The sequence below is a fragment of the Eutrigla gurnardus genome (assembly GCF_963514095.1).
Source record: "Eutrigla gurnardus genome assembly, chromosome: 15".
NCBI lineage: Eukaryota > Metazoa > Chordata > Actinopteri > Perciformes > Triglidae > Eutrigla > Eutrigla gurnardus.
Window position 1 is genome coordinate 13182063 of NC_139938.1, and position 16344 is coordinate 13198406.

The following is a 16344-nucleotide window of genomic DNA, read 5'->3' on the forward strand; positions in this document are numbered from 1 at the left end:
TTGTCTGTACATTACATGGGACACCATAATTTATTTTTCAAAACTGATGTAAACAAAATGACGTACTGCATATTTGTCCCAAATAATTGTCATAATAAACAGTGTACAGTCACATACTGAAATTCCATCCATCCATCCATTTTCTTCCGCTTATCCGGGACCGGGTCGCGGGGGCAGCTGCCTGAGCAGGGACGCCCAGACTTCCCTCTCCCCGGACACTTCCCCCCCCAGCTCTTCCGGGAGGACCCCAAGGCGTTCCCAGGCCAGCCGGGTGACATAGTCACTCCAGCGTGTCCTGGGTCTTCCTCGGGGTCTCCTCCCGGTGGGGCATGCCTGGAACACCTCCCGAGGGAGGCGTCCAGGGGGCATCCGATACAGATGCCCGAGCCACCTCAACTGGCTCCTCTCGATGTGGAGGAGCAGCGCCTCTACTCTGAGCTCCTCCCGTGTGACGGAGCTCCTCACCCTATCTCTAAGGGAGCGCCCCGCCACCCTGCGGAGGAAGCTCATTTCGGCCGCTTGTATCCGGGATCTTATTCTTTCGGTCATGACCCAAAGTTCATGACCATAGGTGAGGGTAGGAACGTAGATTGACCGGTAAACCGAGAGCTTCGCCTTTCGGCTCAGCTCTCTCTTTACCACGACGGACCGATACAACGACCGCATTACTGCAGCCGCTGCACCGATCCGCCTGTCAATCTCACGTTCCATCCTTCCCTCACTCGTGAACAAGACCCCAAGATACTTAAACTCCTCCACTTGAGGCAGGAACTCCCCCCCGACCTGGAGGGAGCAAGCCACCTTTTTCCGGTCGAGAACCATGGCCTCAGATTTGGAGGTGCTAATCCTCATCCCGGCTGCTTCACACTCGGCTGCAAACCGCCCCAGGACATGCTGGAGGTCCTGGCTCGAAGGAGCCAACAAGACCACATCGTCCGCAAAAAGCAGGGATGAAATCCAGTGGCTCCCGAACCAGATCCCCTCCGGCCCACGGCTGCGCCTAGAAATCCTGTCCATAAAAATAATGAACAGAACCGGTGACAAAGGGCAGCCCTGCCAGAGTCCAAACAACAGTGAGAGACCTATCCCCGACCCGAAGGCGCAGGGAAACGACCCTCTCGTTCACCGGCGAAAACTCCAACACATGGCGGCCGAGCTGGGGGGCTATAAGCAAGCCCACACCAGCTCGGCGCCTTTCACCGCGGGCAACTCCAGAGTAGAAGAGAGTCCAGCCTCTCTCAAGGAGTTGGGTTCCAGAGCCCAGACTGTGCGTGGAGGTGAGCCCGACTACCTGTAGCCGGTAGCGCTCTACCTCCCGCACTAGCTCAGGCTCTTTCCCCCCCAGTGAGGTGACATTCCATGTCCCCATGGCTAGAGTCACCGTCCGGGGATTGGGTCGCCGGGGCACCCGCCCAGGACAGCCACCCAAATCCCACCGCACCGGCCCCTTCTGAACCCTCCTGCGGGTGGTGGGCCTACAGGAGGGCGGGCCCACGTCGCTCTTTCGGGCTGTGCCCGGCCTGGTCCCGTGGGCACAGACCCGGCCACCAGGCGCTCGCCTGCGAGCCCCAACCCCGGGCCTGGCTCCAGGGTGGGGCCCCGGTGACGCCAATCCGGGCGACGTAAACTTCCTCGATTTAAACTCTTTCATTAAGGGCTTTGGAACCGCTCTTAGTCTGACCTGTCACCTAGGACCTGTTTGCCTTGGGAGACCCTACCAGGGGCATTAAGCCCCGGACAACATAGCTCCTAGGATCATTAAGGTGCTCAACCCCCTCCACCACGGTAAGGTGTCGGTTCAAGGAGGAGCTGAAATTCCTGATTACATTTTGAATGGGAGATCATTTTACTGTTTTGCTGCTGTAGTTTTATACATAGCAAAGAACTGTAAAGAACAAATAATTAGGTGATAACCTTCTTAAAATGATAGTGTGTATAAGAGTTTAGCAGATTGAAACAACCCTCAATGTTTCATTGTAGCAATGATAAAGAGATCACCATTTTTTGATCCAAATTCTTTTGAAAAGTGCTTTGATAGAGGTCAGAACTTCTTCCGTCTTAAAAGAGTATATAATAGGATTGAGCAAAGCTGGTATGGTGTGTGTCAAAGTGGTGTTCATGATCCTGGAATTAAGATTAATGAAGGTGGCTACTGATGCTATGTTGGTGCCAAAAATTGGTAGGAAGAAAATAGCCACAAGTACAAGTTTTAGATGCTTTGAGTCGTTCCTCTCCTGATGCAATCCTGATCAACGCTATGGAAATGCAAACATATGTGAATGCGATCAGTACAAAAGGAATGCAGATGATTAAAAAGAAAGCAACATATGCCATTATGTTATTTAAAGATGAGTCATTACAGGCTAGACGATATACTGGCGCATGATCACAGAAAATGCTCTTTACCACCAAAGACCTACAGAAGGAGAGGCGATCAATAGCATCAACGGTAAATGTTATTAGACTAAATAATAAAGCCCACAAACACATCAGCACTGCAGCAATAACTGGTTTAGTCACGATGCCATGGTACCTTAAAGGGAAGCAGATTGCTATAAATCTGTCATATGCCATCGTGACAAGTGTCCAGGACTGAACACTGACAAAGAAAAGAACAAAGAACATATAAGTTAAGCACGCCTCGTAGGTAATGTATCTCCTCTCAAACAAAAATGTGTCCAAGACCTTTGGGATGAGAGCAGTGCTCCCACACAAGTCTGTCAGAGCCAGGTTAAAGACGATCATGTATTTAGGAGTGTGGAGAGTCTTGACCAGGTAAATGACTAAGAGAAGGAGCCCATTCCCAAGAACGGTCACGATGTAGACAAAACACAGGAAGACGTAGAAATACTTAACATTAGAGATGTTGGAAAAACCACTGAGATAGAATTTGGCAGGGCGAAAAAATGTGGCATTCAAAGTGGTCACGGCTTCCTCTTCTGGGGTCATTATGAATACCTGTTTCCCTAAATACACAAAGAAATGACAGTAAAATATATATGTCTGTATATTGTGGCGCCCGCGGGACAGAGGTAAGGAGGAGGGAACCGGGGACTCGGGGAGCATAATAAATAACGTGTATGTACCGCCGTGGCATGTGACAGCCACGGCGCTGTTGCCACCGCACTCTATCCCTCCAAGGCACCGCGCAGTGAACGGACGACGGACCATGTATGGAGTTCCGATTGCCCATCAGAATCACCGGCGTGGAGGAACACGGCTGGGAGGAAATCAGCGCAAGATGACAGGAGGGGATAAAAGGAGACGGCGGAGAACACGTTCGTGTGGAGAGTAAGGAGATGATGAGAGAGAGAGAGAGAAGGCTAAAAGCCCTGTGTATGGGACTCCACAACAGTACCAGGTCAGCACTGTTGTGGAGTCACTCCAAAGGATGGTTCGGGCCAATGACAAGGTAAGTTCAGACTTCAAGGTTGTGGCCAACTGTGCCCCTACCAAGGCAGCACTCAGTTCAAGTCGAGGCATCGATAACTGTCTCTTCGGGGACACTCTAGAGCGAGCCATGATGAATGCCACGTGAACATGATTTTGGCTGTCATGGACGCGTAGATAGGCCACAGTGCCATAGGCCCTTTCCGAGGCATCACAGAAGACATGCAGCTCTCTGTACACACCTGACTGGTCAGCACAAGGGGGCACGTAACAACGAGGCAGTTTGATGCTTGAGAGGTCAGCCAGTTCCCGTTCCCACTGCAGCCATCGATCAGCCAGTTCTGCTGGAGTGATGGGGTCATCCCAGCCTTGTTTGGTTTTCCACAAGTCCTGAACCAGCACTTTGGCCCTGGTGGTATATGGTAAGATATATCCTAAAGGGTCATATTGACTGGCAAGAGTGCGATAGATCAGGCGGCGCGTGGGAATCTTAATGGGTATCACACGATGTTTGTATCCCAGGCTATCAGGAAGGCAGCTCCAGCGCAAGCCTAAGGTGGATTCCTGGGGGTCAATGCCAGCTTGAGAGAGCCACAAGTCCGTGCTAACGGATCTTGCCTCTGGAGGGAGATGTTTGACAACACTGGAGTCATTACTTGCCCATTGGCGAATCTCAAATCCCCCCTGGGACAGCGTGGCACGAAGTTTGTCCAGAAGTGCTTTGGCTGTGGCTGAGGAAAGGAAGCTTTGCAGGCAATTATCAACATAGAATGCCCTCAACACCGAGTTCAAAACTTCAGGGTCACTCTCTTGGTGCTCTTTTGCATGACGCTGCAAGGCATAAACGGTGCAGCAAGGGCTACAAGTCGTACCAAAAGGCAACACCTGCCACTCATAGGTCTTTGGGGGTGTAGCTTGAGCCATAGCTCGCCAGAGGAATCTGAGCAGTGGCCTGTCAGCAGGGAGTAGGTAAACCCGATGGAACATAGATTTTATGTCACCACTGATGGCCACGCTGTGCTCCCGGAAACGAAGGAGCACGCCAAGAAGAGAGGGGCCCAGAGTTGGACCGGGAAGAAGGCTGTGATTCAGGTTCAGACCATGAAGCTGGAAGGAGCAGTTGAACACTAGTCGATGTTTCCCACTTGCTTGTTTGACGATGTGATGTGGAACATACCAAGATTCTGAACCTGGCTGATCGTTGTTGGGATCCACCTCCTTCACATACTCCATCTCAACTAGTTTCAGGATCTCCTGGTTGCAGATCTCAACTAGCTCAGGGTCCTTCTTCAACCTGCGTTCAGTTCCTCGCAGCCATGGCATCAAGTTATGGGTTGAAGAAGTCAACTGCGGACTGTTGGGGGCTCTGAGCAATGGGGTAGCATACCGAGAGACTCCACTGGTTTCTTTGACTGTGGTTTTCATCTCAAGCAGCTCCAGGCTATAATGGTCTTGCTTAGACCGGGTTACTTCCTTCTCCTTGCGGTGTGGGAAGGAATCTAGCCTCCACAGTCTTTCCACATTCTCCATCAATTCGGCAGTAGCTGGGCAGGATACAGTGTTGCAAAGTGTGAACAAGGCTTGTGCACCTGAAGTCGGAGGTTGAGGTAAGGCATTGGCTGGGCCCTGAACAGCCCAACCCAGGGCAGTATGGACAGCGATGGGTCCACCACATGGGCCAACGTGGACAGGCTCTTTGGGCACCAACAAGTGGGAATGATCTGAGCCTATCAGGATCAATGGCCGGGCATGGACAAAGTCCAGTAAGGGTAGGCCTCGCAAGTGGGGATACTCCCTCTTCAGGTCAGAGGCTGGACAGGAATGCTCAGCCAAGTCGAGGACCTGGGCAGTGAAGGCATTGGCTATAGGGAATCTGATCCCCTTCTGACTCACTGGGGAGATAGAACAGGAGATGGTCTCACCACTTATGGGAATCACTTCATGCCGCACAGTTCTCAGATTCAGGATCTCTTCTGGTCCTTTCAGTTGCAGCTGGGTCACTGCAGAGGTTAGGATGATTGTCCTTTCTGAACCATCGTCAAGTATGGCGTCTGTCCTCAGCCTCTGGCGGCCATTAATCAGGAAGACCGGGACTACCTTTAACATCACACGGGGAGATCTGTTCGGCTGATCCATGTATAGAGTGTCCACAGGACGAGGGGCACGGACGAGCAGGTTGATCGCGTCTCCTGAAGCTGATTTCTCTGACGTATGGGGGCCTGTGTACACTTGATGTGCAGTATTATGCAAGATGGTGAGATGCAACTCTTTGCAGATGTTGCAAGGCTTTTTGAGGGTGCATTTATCTGGCTTATGGCAGCGGGCACATCTGTAACAACGATCATTCCTTTCTATCCATGTCCTCAGTTGTGAAGGGCTGAACTCTTTCACCTTTGGGCAAGTTCCCAGGAAGTGTTCCCTGTTGTTGCAGTATGGACAGAAAGGTTGGAACTTTGGTTTCCCAGAGATGGTCGTACTCTTTCCCCGGCTCGGTTGGACATCAGGCTGGCTCTCCACAGTGGCTGTGTTGCTCAGGTACATTGTGGTCGGTGTAGCCCTTCTCCCAGGGTTCCTCCGTACCGACTCTCGTCTTTCCCTTAACTCAGGTCCTGAGGCTTGTTGGGCAATACTCTTGGCCCGGGCTTTAACCTGGAGCCATGCCGAGAAATCTTCCAAGGTGTATGTCTGTTCCGAGTCCTCTTTCAGAATGCCACGAAGCAGACAGTGCTCAACGAAACTGTCCCGGTTCTGAAGGGGGAGCTTGGTAAGTAGCCGGTCCACGTGAGAGCCACACCGCAACTCACTGCCGTCTGCACCTTCCACTGACCGCAGCAGGCCAATCAATGAACGCACAGACAGAGCGAATTCCTGGAATGCGTTGCTGTCACCTAGCTTGACAGGTGGTGAATGAAGGATGCTAGCTATTTCACCTTGGACCAACTGCCGTGGCTGGCCATACTTCGCCTTGAGGGCAGCAAGAGCGGATGTGTAGGGAGTTGAGGCGTGCATATAGGACTTTGCTAGTTTGTATGCACTTGGCAGCCTCAAGTGATCCATAAGGACCTGGAACTTGTACTGTTCAGAAAGGTGAGCGTGGATATCTAGCAGATTCTCCAACGCCATTTTAAGCAGAACAAAGTCACTTTCCTTTCCACTCTCAAAATAAGGCAGTTTTGGCTTCGGGATGCCAAAGGCAGTCGCCACTAATAGCTCCAGGATCCTAGCACCCTCTGTTACCCGTTCAATGGGGTTAGGCAAGGAAAGAGGTGCAGGTTTCACACGAACTGGATCTGAAGGTCTTTGACTCTTGGCAGGACGAGGTGCGGTCCGCGCTATATGGTGAAACGAAGGAGGTGAGTGAGCCGCATGCTCTGAACTGGAAGTTTGAACTACTGGGTGACTCTCTGTAGTGGGATGAGAAGTCACAGCCCGACTCACAGCATCTATGGGTAGACTCCCAGCTGGGGGTAAGCGTGGGAGCCAAGAAGGGCTTTGTTGAGGCACTGGAAGTGGATAGGAGGCCGATGTTTGGGGACCCGCCGGGTGAGCTCGCAGCTCGGAGAACAGGTCGACAGGTTCAGCTGAGTCCAGAACCCTAGAGTCCATGGAGAAAGGAGCCAGCACTTGAGGTGGGTCATTCACACTGGACATGACCTGTGGAGCGAGTGGAGGCTCAGTCGTCATTCCTACATCCACTGTGAATGATGTTATTAATCGAGCCTCTTCCAATTCTCTTTGGACTTTCCGCAGCCGCCGCTGTAGATTGAGAGACCGGGTCAACCTCTCTCGCTCCTTCAAAGCTTCTTGTGCTTGCCTATCCAGTTCTTGTGCCCGTTCATCTAGAGCCTGCTCCTCCTGGATCTGATTCTGTATCTCCTGCAGTTCTCCCAGTTTCCTCCTCTCCCCAATCATGGCTGCTTGTAAAGGGGTGAGCTCCACCTGCTGGCTCCTGTGTGAGCTTCGGGAACTTCCACTGGCATAAGTGTAGCTAGAAGAGAGGGCCTTCGTTGACCTTGGTAATGGCTCATGCCTGTTGCTCTTGCCTCTAGATCTGCTGGGTCCCACCTCTCCCCGGTGGCGTGGAGCTGATGATGGCACTGAGGCTGGCAGTGGAGCGTGCTGCAGAGCGTGCTGCGGAGCGTGCCTTGGAGCGTGCTGCAGAGCTGGCTGTGAAGCTGGTCGCTCTCCCGCTGCTGCTTCGAGCTGGGCATAGTTGTGGGTGACTTCTTCCTCCACCTCCCCCTCCTCAGTAGCTGCGTCCTCTTCCTCTTCGAGCAGTTGATCAGGGTCTTCCCGGTCATCCGCTTGAACTGCCTCTGGGGATGGAGGTGGCTTGGCCTTTTGCCGGTGATGAGGGATGCTTTTGGGCTTGCTGGAGATTGTTCCATCAGGATCCTGGAAGCCGTAGCGGTCAGGGGGACGCCTCTCTCGTTGAGGCCTGGATACAGTCTCCTCACCACTGGTTGCAGCTTGGAGAGCAGTCTCCTCCAAGTCCAAGTCTCTTGACTCCTTACCGTTGCCTGCCATCGTGTCGCTCACTTAATCTCCGGCTCGAAGGACCATTGAAGAAACTGTAGGTTGATCGGGTTCTGGAGAGTGAGTGTGTGGTGAGCAAGCAGAGTCTCGGTCAGAAGACGTCAATAGTAAGGAGTGGGTTTTGGAAGTAGGCAAGGAGAAGGCAAGGTTTGATGCAACACCAGCAGCTTTATTTGTCTTTGCTTTCCTTTGAGGTCTTGGTCTGTGGTTCTTTATTTCCACTTTTCATTTGTATTTATGTATGTGCTGCATCAAAAGGAGATAAAGAAAAGAACAATACAATTACAATTCAACGGAGTGGCCAATCAAATAATGCACAACAAACATGTATGACTAAACAACCCATAACTAAACAGTCAAACAACAGACAATCATCTCACATGGCTCTTGGCACATGTGTGGGAACAAAGGAATTAGGGCAGCGGAGCACATGTCAGCAAAGCTCCCATAAAAGGCATACAAATTAAACAATAGAAATGAAATGAATTGACCACTCACGTTAACATGAAGACGCACACACGTGGATGCACAGGAGTGTTGGCACGGAGTGCAAAAAAGGGCGAACTGAGGAGTGAACAAACAATTTATAGCCTCCGCCCCCTTACCCAGCAGGTAAGGTAGGCGTGGTCAGGTGGCAGGTATCCTTTGGATCACTTCAGCAGATTCACCATATTTAGTGGTAAAGAGAATTGACTGAGGATGAGAATGATGACCAGGGAGTCTTTTCACAGCTACTGCCTTTCCTAATGTTTTCGATACGTGAAGTTCCCCAGGCATCCACCGGTTTCTCCCCGTTTGAACTACTTTATGGACGGAGACCCCGAGGCCTGCTGGACCTGGCCAAGGAGGCGTGGAAACAGCAACCCTCTCCCCACCGAACGATGATTGAACATGTGGAGGGCCTCCGTAAGCGAATGACGACGCTGTGGCCGCTCGTGAGAGAGCACATGGCCGAGGCCCAAACGGCACAGGCACGGGTCTACAACTGGGGGGCGCAACCCTGCGAGTTCCAGGTGGGGGATAAAGTCCTGGTCTTAATTCCCACGGTGGAGTGCAAGTTCCTGGCGCGGTGGCAGGGGCCATATGAGGTGATCGAGAGGACGGGCGAAGTTAACTACAGGGTACGACAGCCAGGTAGACGACACCCCACCAAAATATATCACATAAACCTCCTGAAAAATTGGGTGGCCCGCGAGGCGTGTCTGTTTCTCTCTCCCCCACAGAAGCCGCACAAGACAGTGCTGGAGGCAGTGCCCATGGGAGAGCAGCTCACGCCCCGACAGACCCAGGACCTCCGGGAGCTGGTGCAGAGGCACCACCGGGTTTTTTCCACCGAGGCGGGCTACACCACCCTCATCGAACACCCCATCCACACAACCCCCGGCAGGAAGGTAAAACTAAGACCCTACCGTGTCCCCGAGGCCAGGAGACAGGCCATTAGAGAAGAGGTCCAGAAAATGCTACAAGCAGGCATTATAGAAGAGTCCCGGAGTGAGTGGTGTAGCCTCATCGTCCTAGTCCCCAAACCGGATGGTTCGTTACGGTTTTGTAACGACTTCCGGCACCTCAACGCCATATCACAATTCGATGCCTACCCCATGCCGCGGGTGGATGAACTGATCGAATGCCTGGGAAAGGCCCGGTACATATCCACCCTCAACCTGACTAAGGGGTACTGGCAGGTGCCTCTCTCCCCCGAAGCCCGCGAAAAGACCGCCTTCGCGACCCCCGACGGGCTGTTCCAGTACCTCCGTCTCCCGTTCGGATTACACGGGGCCCCCGCCACATTCCAGCGCTTGATGGACCAGGTACTCCGGCCCCACCGGGAAAACGCGGCGGCGTACCTGGATGACATCGTGATCCATGGGGAGGAGTGGGGAACCCATCTGGAGCAACTGAGCGCCGTACTCCAGGCGCTGCGGGAGGCGGGGCTCACCGCCAACGCCAAGAAATGTCGCCTCGGCCTACAAGAAGCCAATTACCTCGGCTTCGTCATCGGCAGGGGCTGTGTGAAACCCCAGGTGGGGAAGGTCGAGGTTGATCCGCGAGTGGCCCCGCCCCCAGAGCAAGCGCCAGGTGAGAACATTCCTCGGTCTAGCCAGTTATTACCGCCGCTTCGTCCCTCACTTCTCCTCTCTCGCAGGACCCCTCACGGAGTACACGAAGAAGCAACAGCCAGACCGGATACGGTGGAACCCGGAGGCAGAGAAAGCGTTTCAGGGACTGAAGGACGCCCTCTGCTCCGATCCCGTGCTGGTGACACCGGACTTCTCCCTACCCCTACTGGTCCAAACCGACGCGTCGGAAACCGGGGTGGGTGCCGTCCTGGCCCAGGTACAAGAAGGTGAGGAACATCCCATCACATACATCAGCCGTAAGCTGATGCCCAGCGAGAAGAATTATTCGACCGTGGAACGGGAATGTCTGGCGATCAAGTGGGCCGTGGAGAAGTTGAGATATTATCTCCTGGGAAGACAGTTCACCCTGGTGACGGATCATGCTCCGTTGGTGTGGATCGTTTAATGTCACCCACAGGTCCGGCTCAGCCCATGGAAACGCGGATGCCCTGTCCCGGCGGGACGCCCTGAGCGGCTGGATCGCCCCTCCCACATGGTCGGAGCTGAGGGGGGGGGGGGGGTATGTGGCGCCCGCGGGACAGAGGTAAGGAGGAGGGAACCGGGGAGCATAATAAATAACGTGTGTTGCCACCGCACTCTATCCCTCCAAGGCACCGCGCAGTGAACGGACGACGGACCATGTATGGAGTTCCGATTGCCCATCAGAATCACCGGCGTGGAGGAACACGGCTGGGAGGAAATCAGCGCAAGATGACAGGAGGGGATAAAAGGAGACGGCGGAGAACACGTTCGTGTGGAGAGTAAGGAGATGATGAGAGAGAGAGAGAAGACTAAAAGCCCTGTGTATGACCCGCTTCTGTAGGAGAACCCCGCGCCCTGATCGACCCCCGGACCGTCTGACTACCCGCCTCTGCTTCGACCCCCGCCTGCCTGACCGCCGCCTCACCCGCCGAGCCCCGGACCGTATGACTGCCCGTCCCCGTGTACCGAACCCCGCTCTCGCCCACCGACGCCGCCTCCGCCTCAGCCCCCTCAAGCCAGCCCCGCACTCCGCGGCACCGACAGCATCCCTGCCGCAGTCTTTAATAAAGAACATTGATTGTGAATTTGGTGTGGACAGCCCTCTTTTCCCTGAAATTGGTCACGTAGCGCCTTCTCGTAACCCCGGAGGCGCCACACTATATATATATATATATATATATGACATGGTTGATGGATGGAACTCATTATGACTAAACTCACCTGAGACAGCAACAAGTGTGCAGTGGACTAAGGCGACTTGTACCTGACATTTATAACTCACTGCTCATGTTGTGAGACATGCAGATGGCAGTATCACATGTTCATTCAACGTGTCTCATAGGTGATGTCATAGATGTGCTGGTGCAATCGTCTCAGTCAACTTATGTCACCGGGGTGATGAATTATCGGTTTAGGGCGCAATCCGTGATTTAAATGTAGAAACAGGATACGTTGAGATCTCTGCCAGGTGTCTCTGCAATCTAAGACTCACTTAACTCTTCCTAAAAACACACTTCATTTAAGCACAGCAGCAGAAACAAAATAAAACTCACCAAAACTGTATTGGTTATTTACTCTGATTAGCCCAGTTAGCTGTTAGCCAGACACACTGTCGGACTCCGACCACCTGCTAACAGATAACTAGCTCTACTTGCTAGGGCCTTTCAACATGCTTGTTTAGCTCACCCTTCGGTGCCAGATATGAGCTGCAGAAGACCTTATACTCTGGGAATCATATCATTTCTATATTAAATTATATTTTAGTTTATATTGGTATCTGTGATGGCCGCACCTGCAGCTGCATAGCTGACTTACCCCCCTGCACTTTCACACCTTAGTTTCCACTACAGTTAAATACTTCACTTTGTCTTCATTTGCTTTGCTTTGACCTTTTGACCTCATACACATCTCACACACAATTTGTTTATAATTATTGAAAGTGCATCAATTTATGTAGCAAACACATTTTGTTAACTTCTATACTGTCACACTTTGGTTTGTCTTTATTTTAGTTTATCATAAATTGTTCTAAGCTGTATTTATTTTGAGTTGCCCCTAAAGCAGAGCGGTACTATATAATCAGCCTGTGATGTTCCTGCCACATCAGGGTAGGGATTGTGATTTTTAGTTTAGAGATTCATTTTTATTTCTTTGGAATATTAGTTTGTTTTGGTGATGTTTGTTAAGCGTTTTTGGGGTAAGTAAATCCCTGTTTTTTTGCCTACTAGCTCTGTTTGGTTTTAATTAGTTATTTGATGCTACAAAAAAGGGGACGATGATGTGTCGACTGACAGCTGCTCCGAAGAAGTTGCTGAGTGGAAGGCTCTGAAATTGTACGATAGAGGAGATGTAATTTACTTTTTATGAACATGACAAGATCGTGTAATAGTCCATTTTTTCATATATGTAGTTAAAGAGATGTTGTGGCGTCGTTCAACCTGAACAGCTACGGTGGGCAGAACTTTGACACAGCGGGTCCAACCCCCCGATCACTGTGTAAACTCTGGCTCCACATCATGCACTTATGGTAAACAGACACGTCGCTCCCTCTTTCTGCTCATGAACACAGATAAGATGTAAAAAAACTGCTTAAGTGGGGCTATTTTTGATATGTCATTTTTTTAATCATCAATAAAGAGAAAAAATGTTTAGCTCAAAACATCGTGCTCAAGTACAGACTTATAGATCATCCAACATAGCTACTACTTTTTTGTATACATGTGTATATGTAAATACAGTATATCCTGTATATAAAAATACACATACACACAAACGCACAGAGTAGACAGCATACTCCAACAAGGTGACTCCAACTTCTTTGCTCAATTATTGATATAAAGAAGACAAACTTACATTTCTTTGTGAGGTTTTACTTTTAATCCAGATGTTACATCTGCTCACAAAATTATGTTACTTTGTAAAGAATAATTTCAGTCTAGGCTGTTTTTTTAATTCTATAATCCTCTTCTGAAATGAAAAAAAAAACAATACACAAAGAATAAAATAGACATTTTGCTTTCATACATTCCTATATAATAAACTCTCTTTGAAATCACTTCTTCAACACTTCTACAGTCCGACCTCAGTGGGCTCATACACTGTAACAGGAGTTTATTATTATTATTTAGTGATATCTTTAAAAAAGGACTGTTAAATCAATTCACAAACATCTCATGTTAAAAAGGAAAATTCTACCATTTACAATGGGAAATTTACAATAAATAAAACACAGATATGTATAGCACAGACAAATCGTCACATTGTGGTTAATGTCTTTATAGTTCTTTTACTTTTCCCTCTGATTCTTAATAACCTTTTAACCGATTCTTTGATTTCTTTTGTCTGCAGAACATAAATGATTGGGTTCAACATGGGAGGAAAGACAGAGGTCAGAGACAGGTTGATGATCCTGGCATTTGGATGTATATTTTCCATCAGGGTAAATGTGATCAACCCTGGGGTGAAATATATTGCCACCAATGACAGATGAGCTATGCATGTTTTAAAGGCTTTGAGTCCTTCTTGAACTGTTGCCACTTTAGCCAAAGTGCAGCCAATATACAGGTAACTTAACACGATAAAAATGAATGGAAGCCAAAATATGAGAACAGGGAAAAGACAACTGACGATATAATTGGGGAAGTGGTCATTGCATGCAAGCCGGTATATCTGGCCGTGGTCACAGAAATAGCTGTTGATAACCACAGATTTACAAAAGGAAAGTCTTGTGATGAGGCCAACTGCAATGAGTACAGCAATTACAACAAAGAGCCAGAAAGAGGCGATCAAAGACAACATGAACCTGAGAGTCACCTTGACTTGGTAGTGCAGAGGGAAGATGATGGCTATCAGCCTGTCATAGGCGAGTGCAACCAGATTAAACGACTGCATCGACAGACAGGTGTAGCAGAAAAAAAGGAATGTCAGGCAGTCGTTATAGGGGATGTAGCGATGGTTAAACAGAAAGATGTCAAGAAGCTTCGGCACCAGAGCAGAGTTACCAAACAGGTCGACAAATGCTAAATTAAAAACTGCAATATATTTTGCCGTTCTCAGGTTATGATCCAAGTATATTACGATCATTACAACTGTGTTTCCCAGCACTGAAACAATATAAACAAAAAAGAGAAAGACATAATAATACTTGATATTTGGGATACCAGACAAACCAGTTATTATGAAGTAAGCTGGATGCACAAATGTGATGTTTTTTCCAAGAGCTGAGTTGAAAAGGTCCATTCTAAAAAAAAATGTTCAGCTTTCACTGTCCCAAGCAGTGTTTGATGGAGAGAACAGCACGTCAGCACAGTGTTCTGTTAAACAGAGGTGAACACTTCTTTCTCACTCTCTCTGTGATGGTGAAGCTCTGACGAGCTTTAACTGTTTTGAAGTCCTCTGTGTTTACATCCAATGAAGTCAATGCCTGATCCCTGGAGTGTAGTCCATGCAAACATCAGAAAATATATACATTATATTAGCTGAACAAAACTCAGGCGAGTGGCAGGTTACTACATGAGAATAGCTGGTTAAGCCAGCCAACCTTAAGGTCCGTTCAGATCAATGATTTGCAATGAGACGAAACGGTTTTAGAATGTTGCAGAAAAATACGGAATTGTCAGAATGCTACTATATGAGCAACTCACTGAGAGGGCCTATATGTAGAGGATGTGGGACCAATGGATGATTCAAAACACAACATCTAAGCTCACTAAGAAACAACTACTAGTTCAGTGTCCACTGAAGTGTCCACTGAACTAGTCCACAATTAAATAAATAAATAAATGCAGAAGCGAGGCCGCGGTAGCCACCTGTCAATCATAAGGTAGCCACTTCCTAAAGCATATACGTCTTTCTTCTTGGGACCATCATATTAAAAATGGACATCATGCTGTATTAAAGACTTGAAACTAGCGATTGAGACCATAAACTCATGTTTCACAGTGATAAATAGATTGAGAAGTAGGGTCATTTTGTCATCGACTTCCATGCAATCAGACTTCTTTTGCAACCTTCTGTTGTTTAAGGCACTTCCACCCGGTATGGGCATGCATGTGTGTAATGTATGTTTTTATATCTAGACGGAAGCAACAGGGAAATAGCCTGCAGAGAAATTGTTTTGCGGTATGTGTACTGGCATTACAGTAAAGCGTGTAACAATCACATCAGAATAAGAAACTGTATATTGCCAAATATGGTTGAACATACGAGAAATTTGAATGTTGTGACTGGTGTATAACAAACAAAGTACAACATAAAGACATTAGAAGTTAGTTATTTAAGTTTCTGTATTCAAAGTGTCCATATTTAAATTGCGCAGCTGTGCAGGGATGTAAAAATGATTGTCATGGGGATATAAGAGACTGAGTCAGTAGGGGTCCAAGGCCTTGTTGGTGAGGCTGACTCCTGGAAGTCAGGAAGAAAGTTTTGGTCTTGATACACATCCTGTCAGAGGGTAGTTACTCCAACAGTTTGTGTCCAGCGTGGGAGGGGCCATGAAGGCAAGGCAAGGCAAGGCAACTTTATTTGTATAGCACATTTCATACACAAGGCAGACTCAAAGTGCTTCACATCATAAAACAAAGTGAGAAGAAAAAAGAAAAGAAAAATAGAAGAATTAAAAGAAAATAATAAAAATTTTAAAAATGCATTACAGAAAGAAAATAGAATAAAAACATATTTGCAATAATTAAAAACAGTGCAGACATTAAAAGATTTAGCAGAAAGCTATGGTGAACATAAAAGTTTTCAGTCTAGTTTTAAAAGTGGTCAGAGTTGGGGCAAGTCTTACATCTTCAGGAAGTTTATTCCAGCCATTTGTTGCATAGTGACTAAATGATGCTCTCCCGTGATTGTTGTTTACTCTGGGAATCACTAACAGATTGGTCTCAGAAGATCTTAGTGGTCTAGAAGGCTTATGTAGTGGGAGCATATCAGTGATATACTTCGGTCCTAGACCATGTAGTGATTTATGTGAGCAGGAGGATTTTGAAATCAATCCTCTGACATACAGGGAGCCAATGTAAGGATTTAAGAATTGGTGTAATGTGCTCACATTTTTTGGTCTTTGTAAGAACTCTAGCAGCAGCGTTCTGAACAAGCTGTAGCTGCCTGACAGTTTTTTTTCGGAAGACCTGCAAGGAGACCATTACAGTAGTCTAGCCTACTAGTAATAAAGGCATGTACAAGTTTTTCTAAGTCTTGAGCTGACATGAGCCCTCTAAGTCTTGCTACATTTTTTAGGTGATAGTAGGCTGATTTTGTTACTGATTTAACGTGACTGTCGAAATGTAAATCAGAATCCATAATAACCCCAAGATTT

At 48.6% G+C, this 16344-nt stretch overlaps 1 protein-coding gene and 1 pseudogene across 2 annotated transcripts; both read right to left on the minus strand.

The window, feature by feature from the left end:
- Positions 1 to 1994: 1994 nt before the first annotated feature.
- Positions 1995 to 2949, minus strand: LOC311025320 (olfactory receptor 1500-like; annotated as a pseudogene). Its single transcript has one exon. The product of its transcript is annotated as an olfactory receptor 1500-like (transcript).
- A 10331-nt stretch (positions 2950 to 13280) lies between these two features.
- Positions 13281 to 14264, minus strand: LOC311025321 (olfactory receptor 1-like; the record flags this gene model as incomplete). Its single annotated transcript, XM_084028170.1, has 1 exon — positions 13281 to 14264. One exon carries the CDS (start codon positions 14262 to 14264, stop codon positions 13281 to 13283), a length of 984 nt encoding a protein of 327 aa, XP_083884296.1.
- Between the last annotated feature and the right edge of the window lie 2080 nt (positions 14265 to 16344).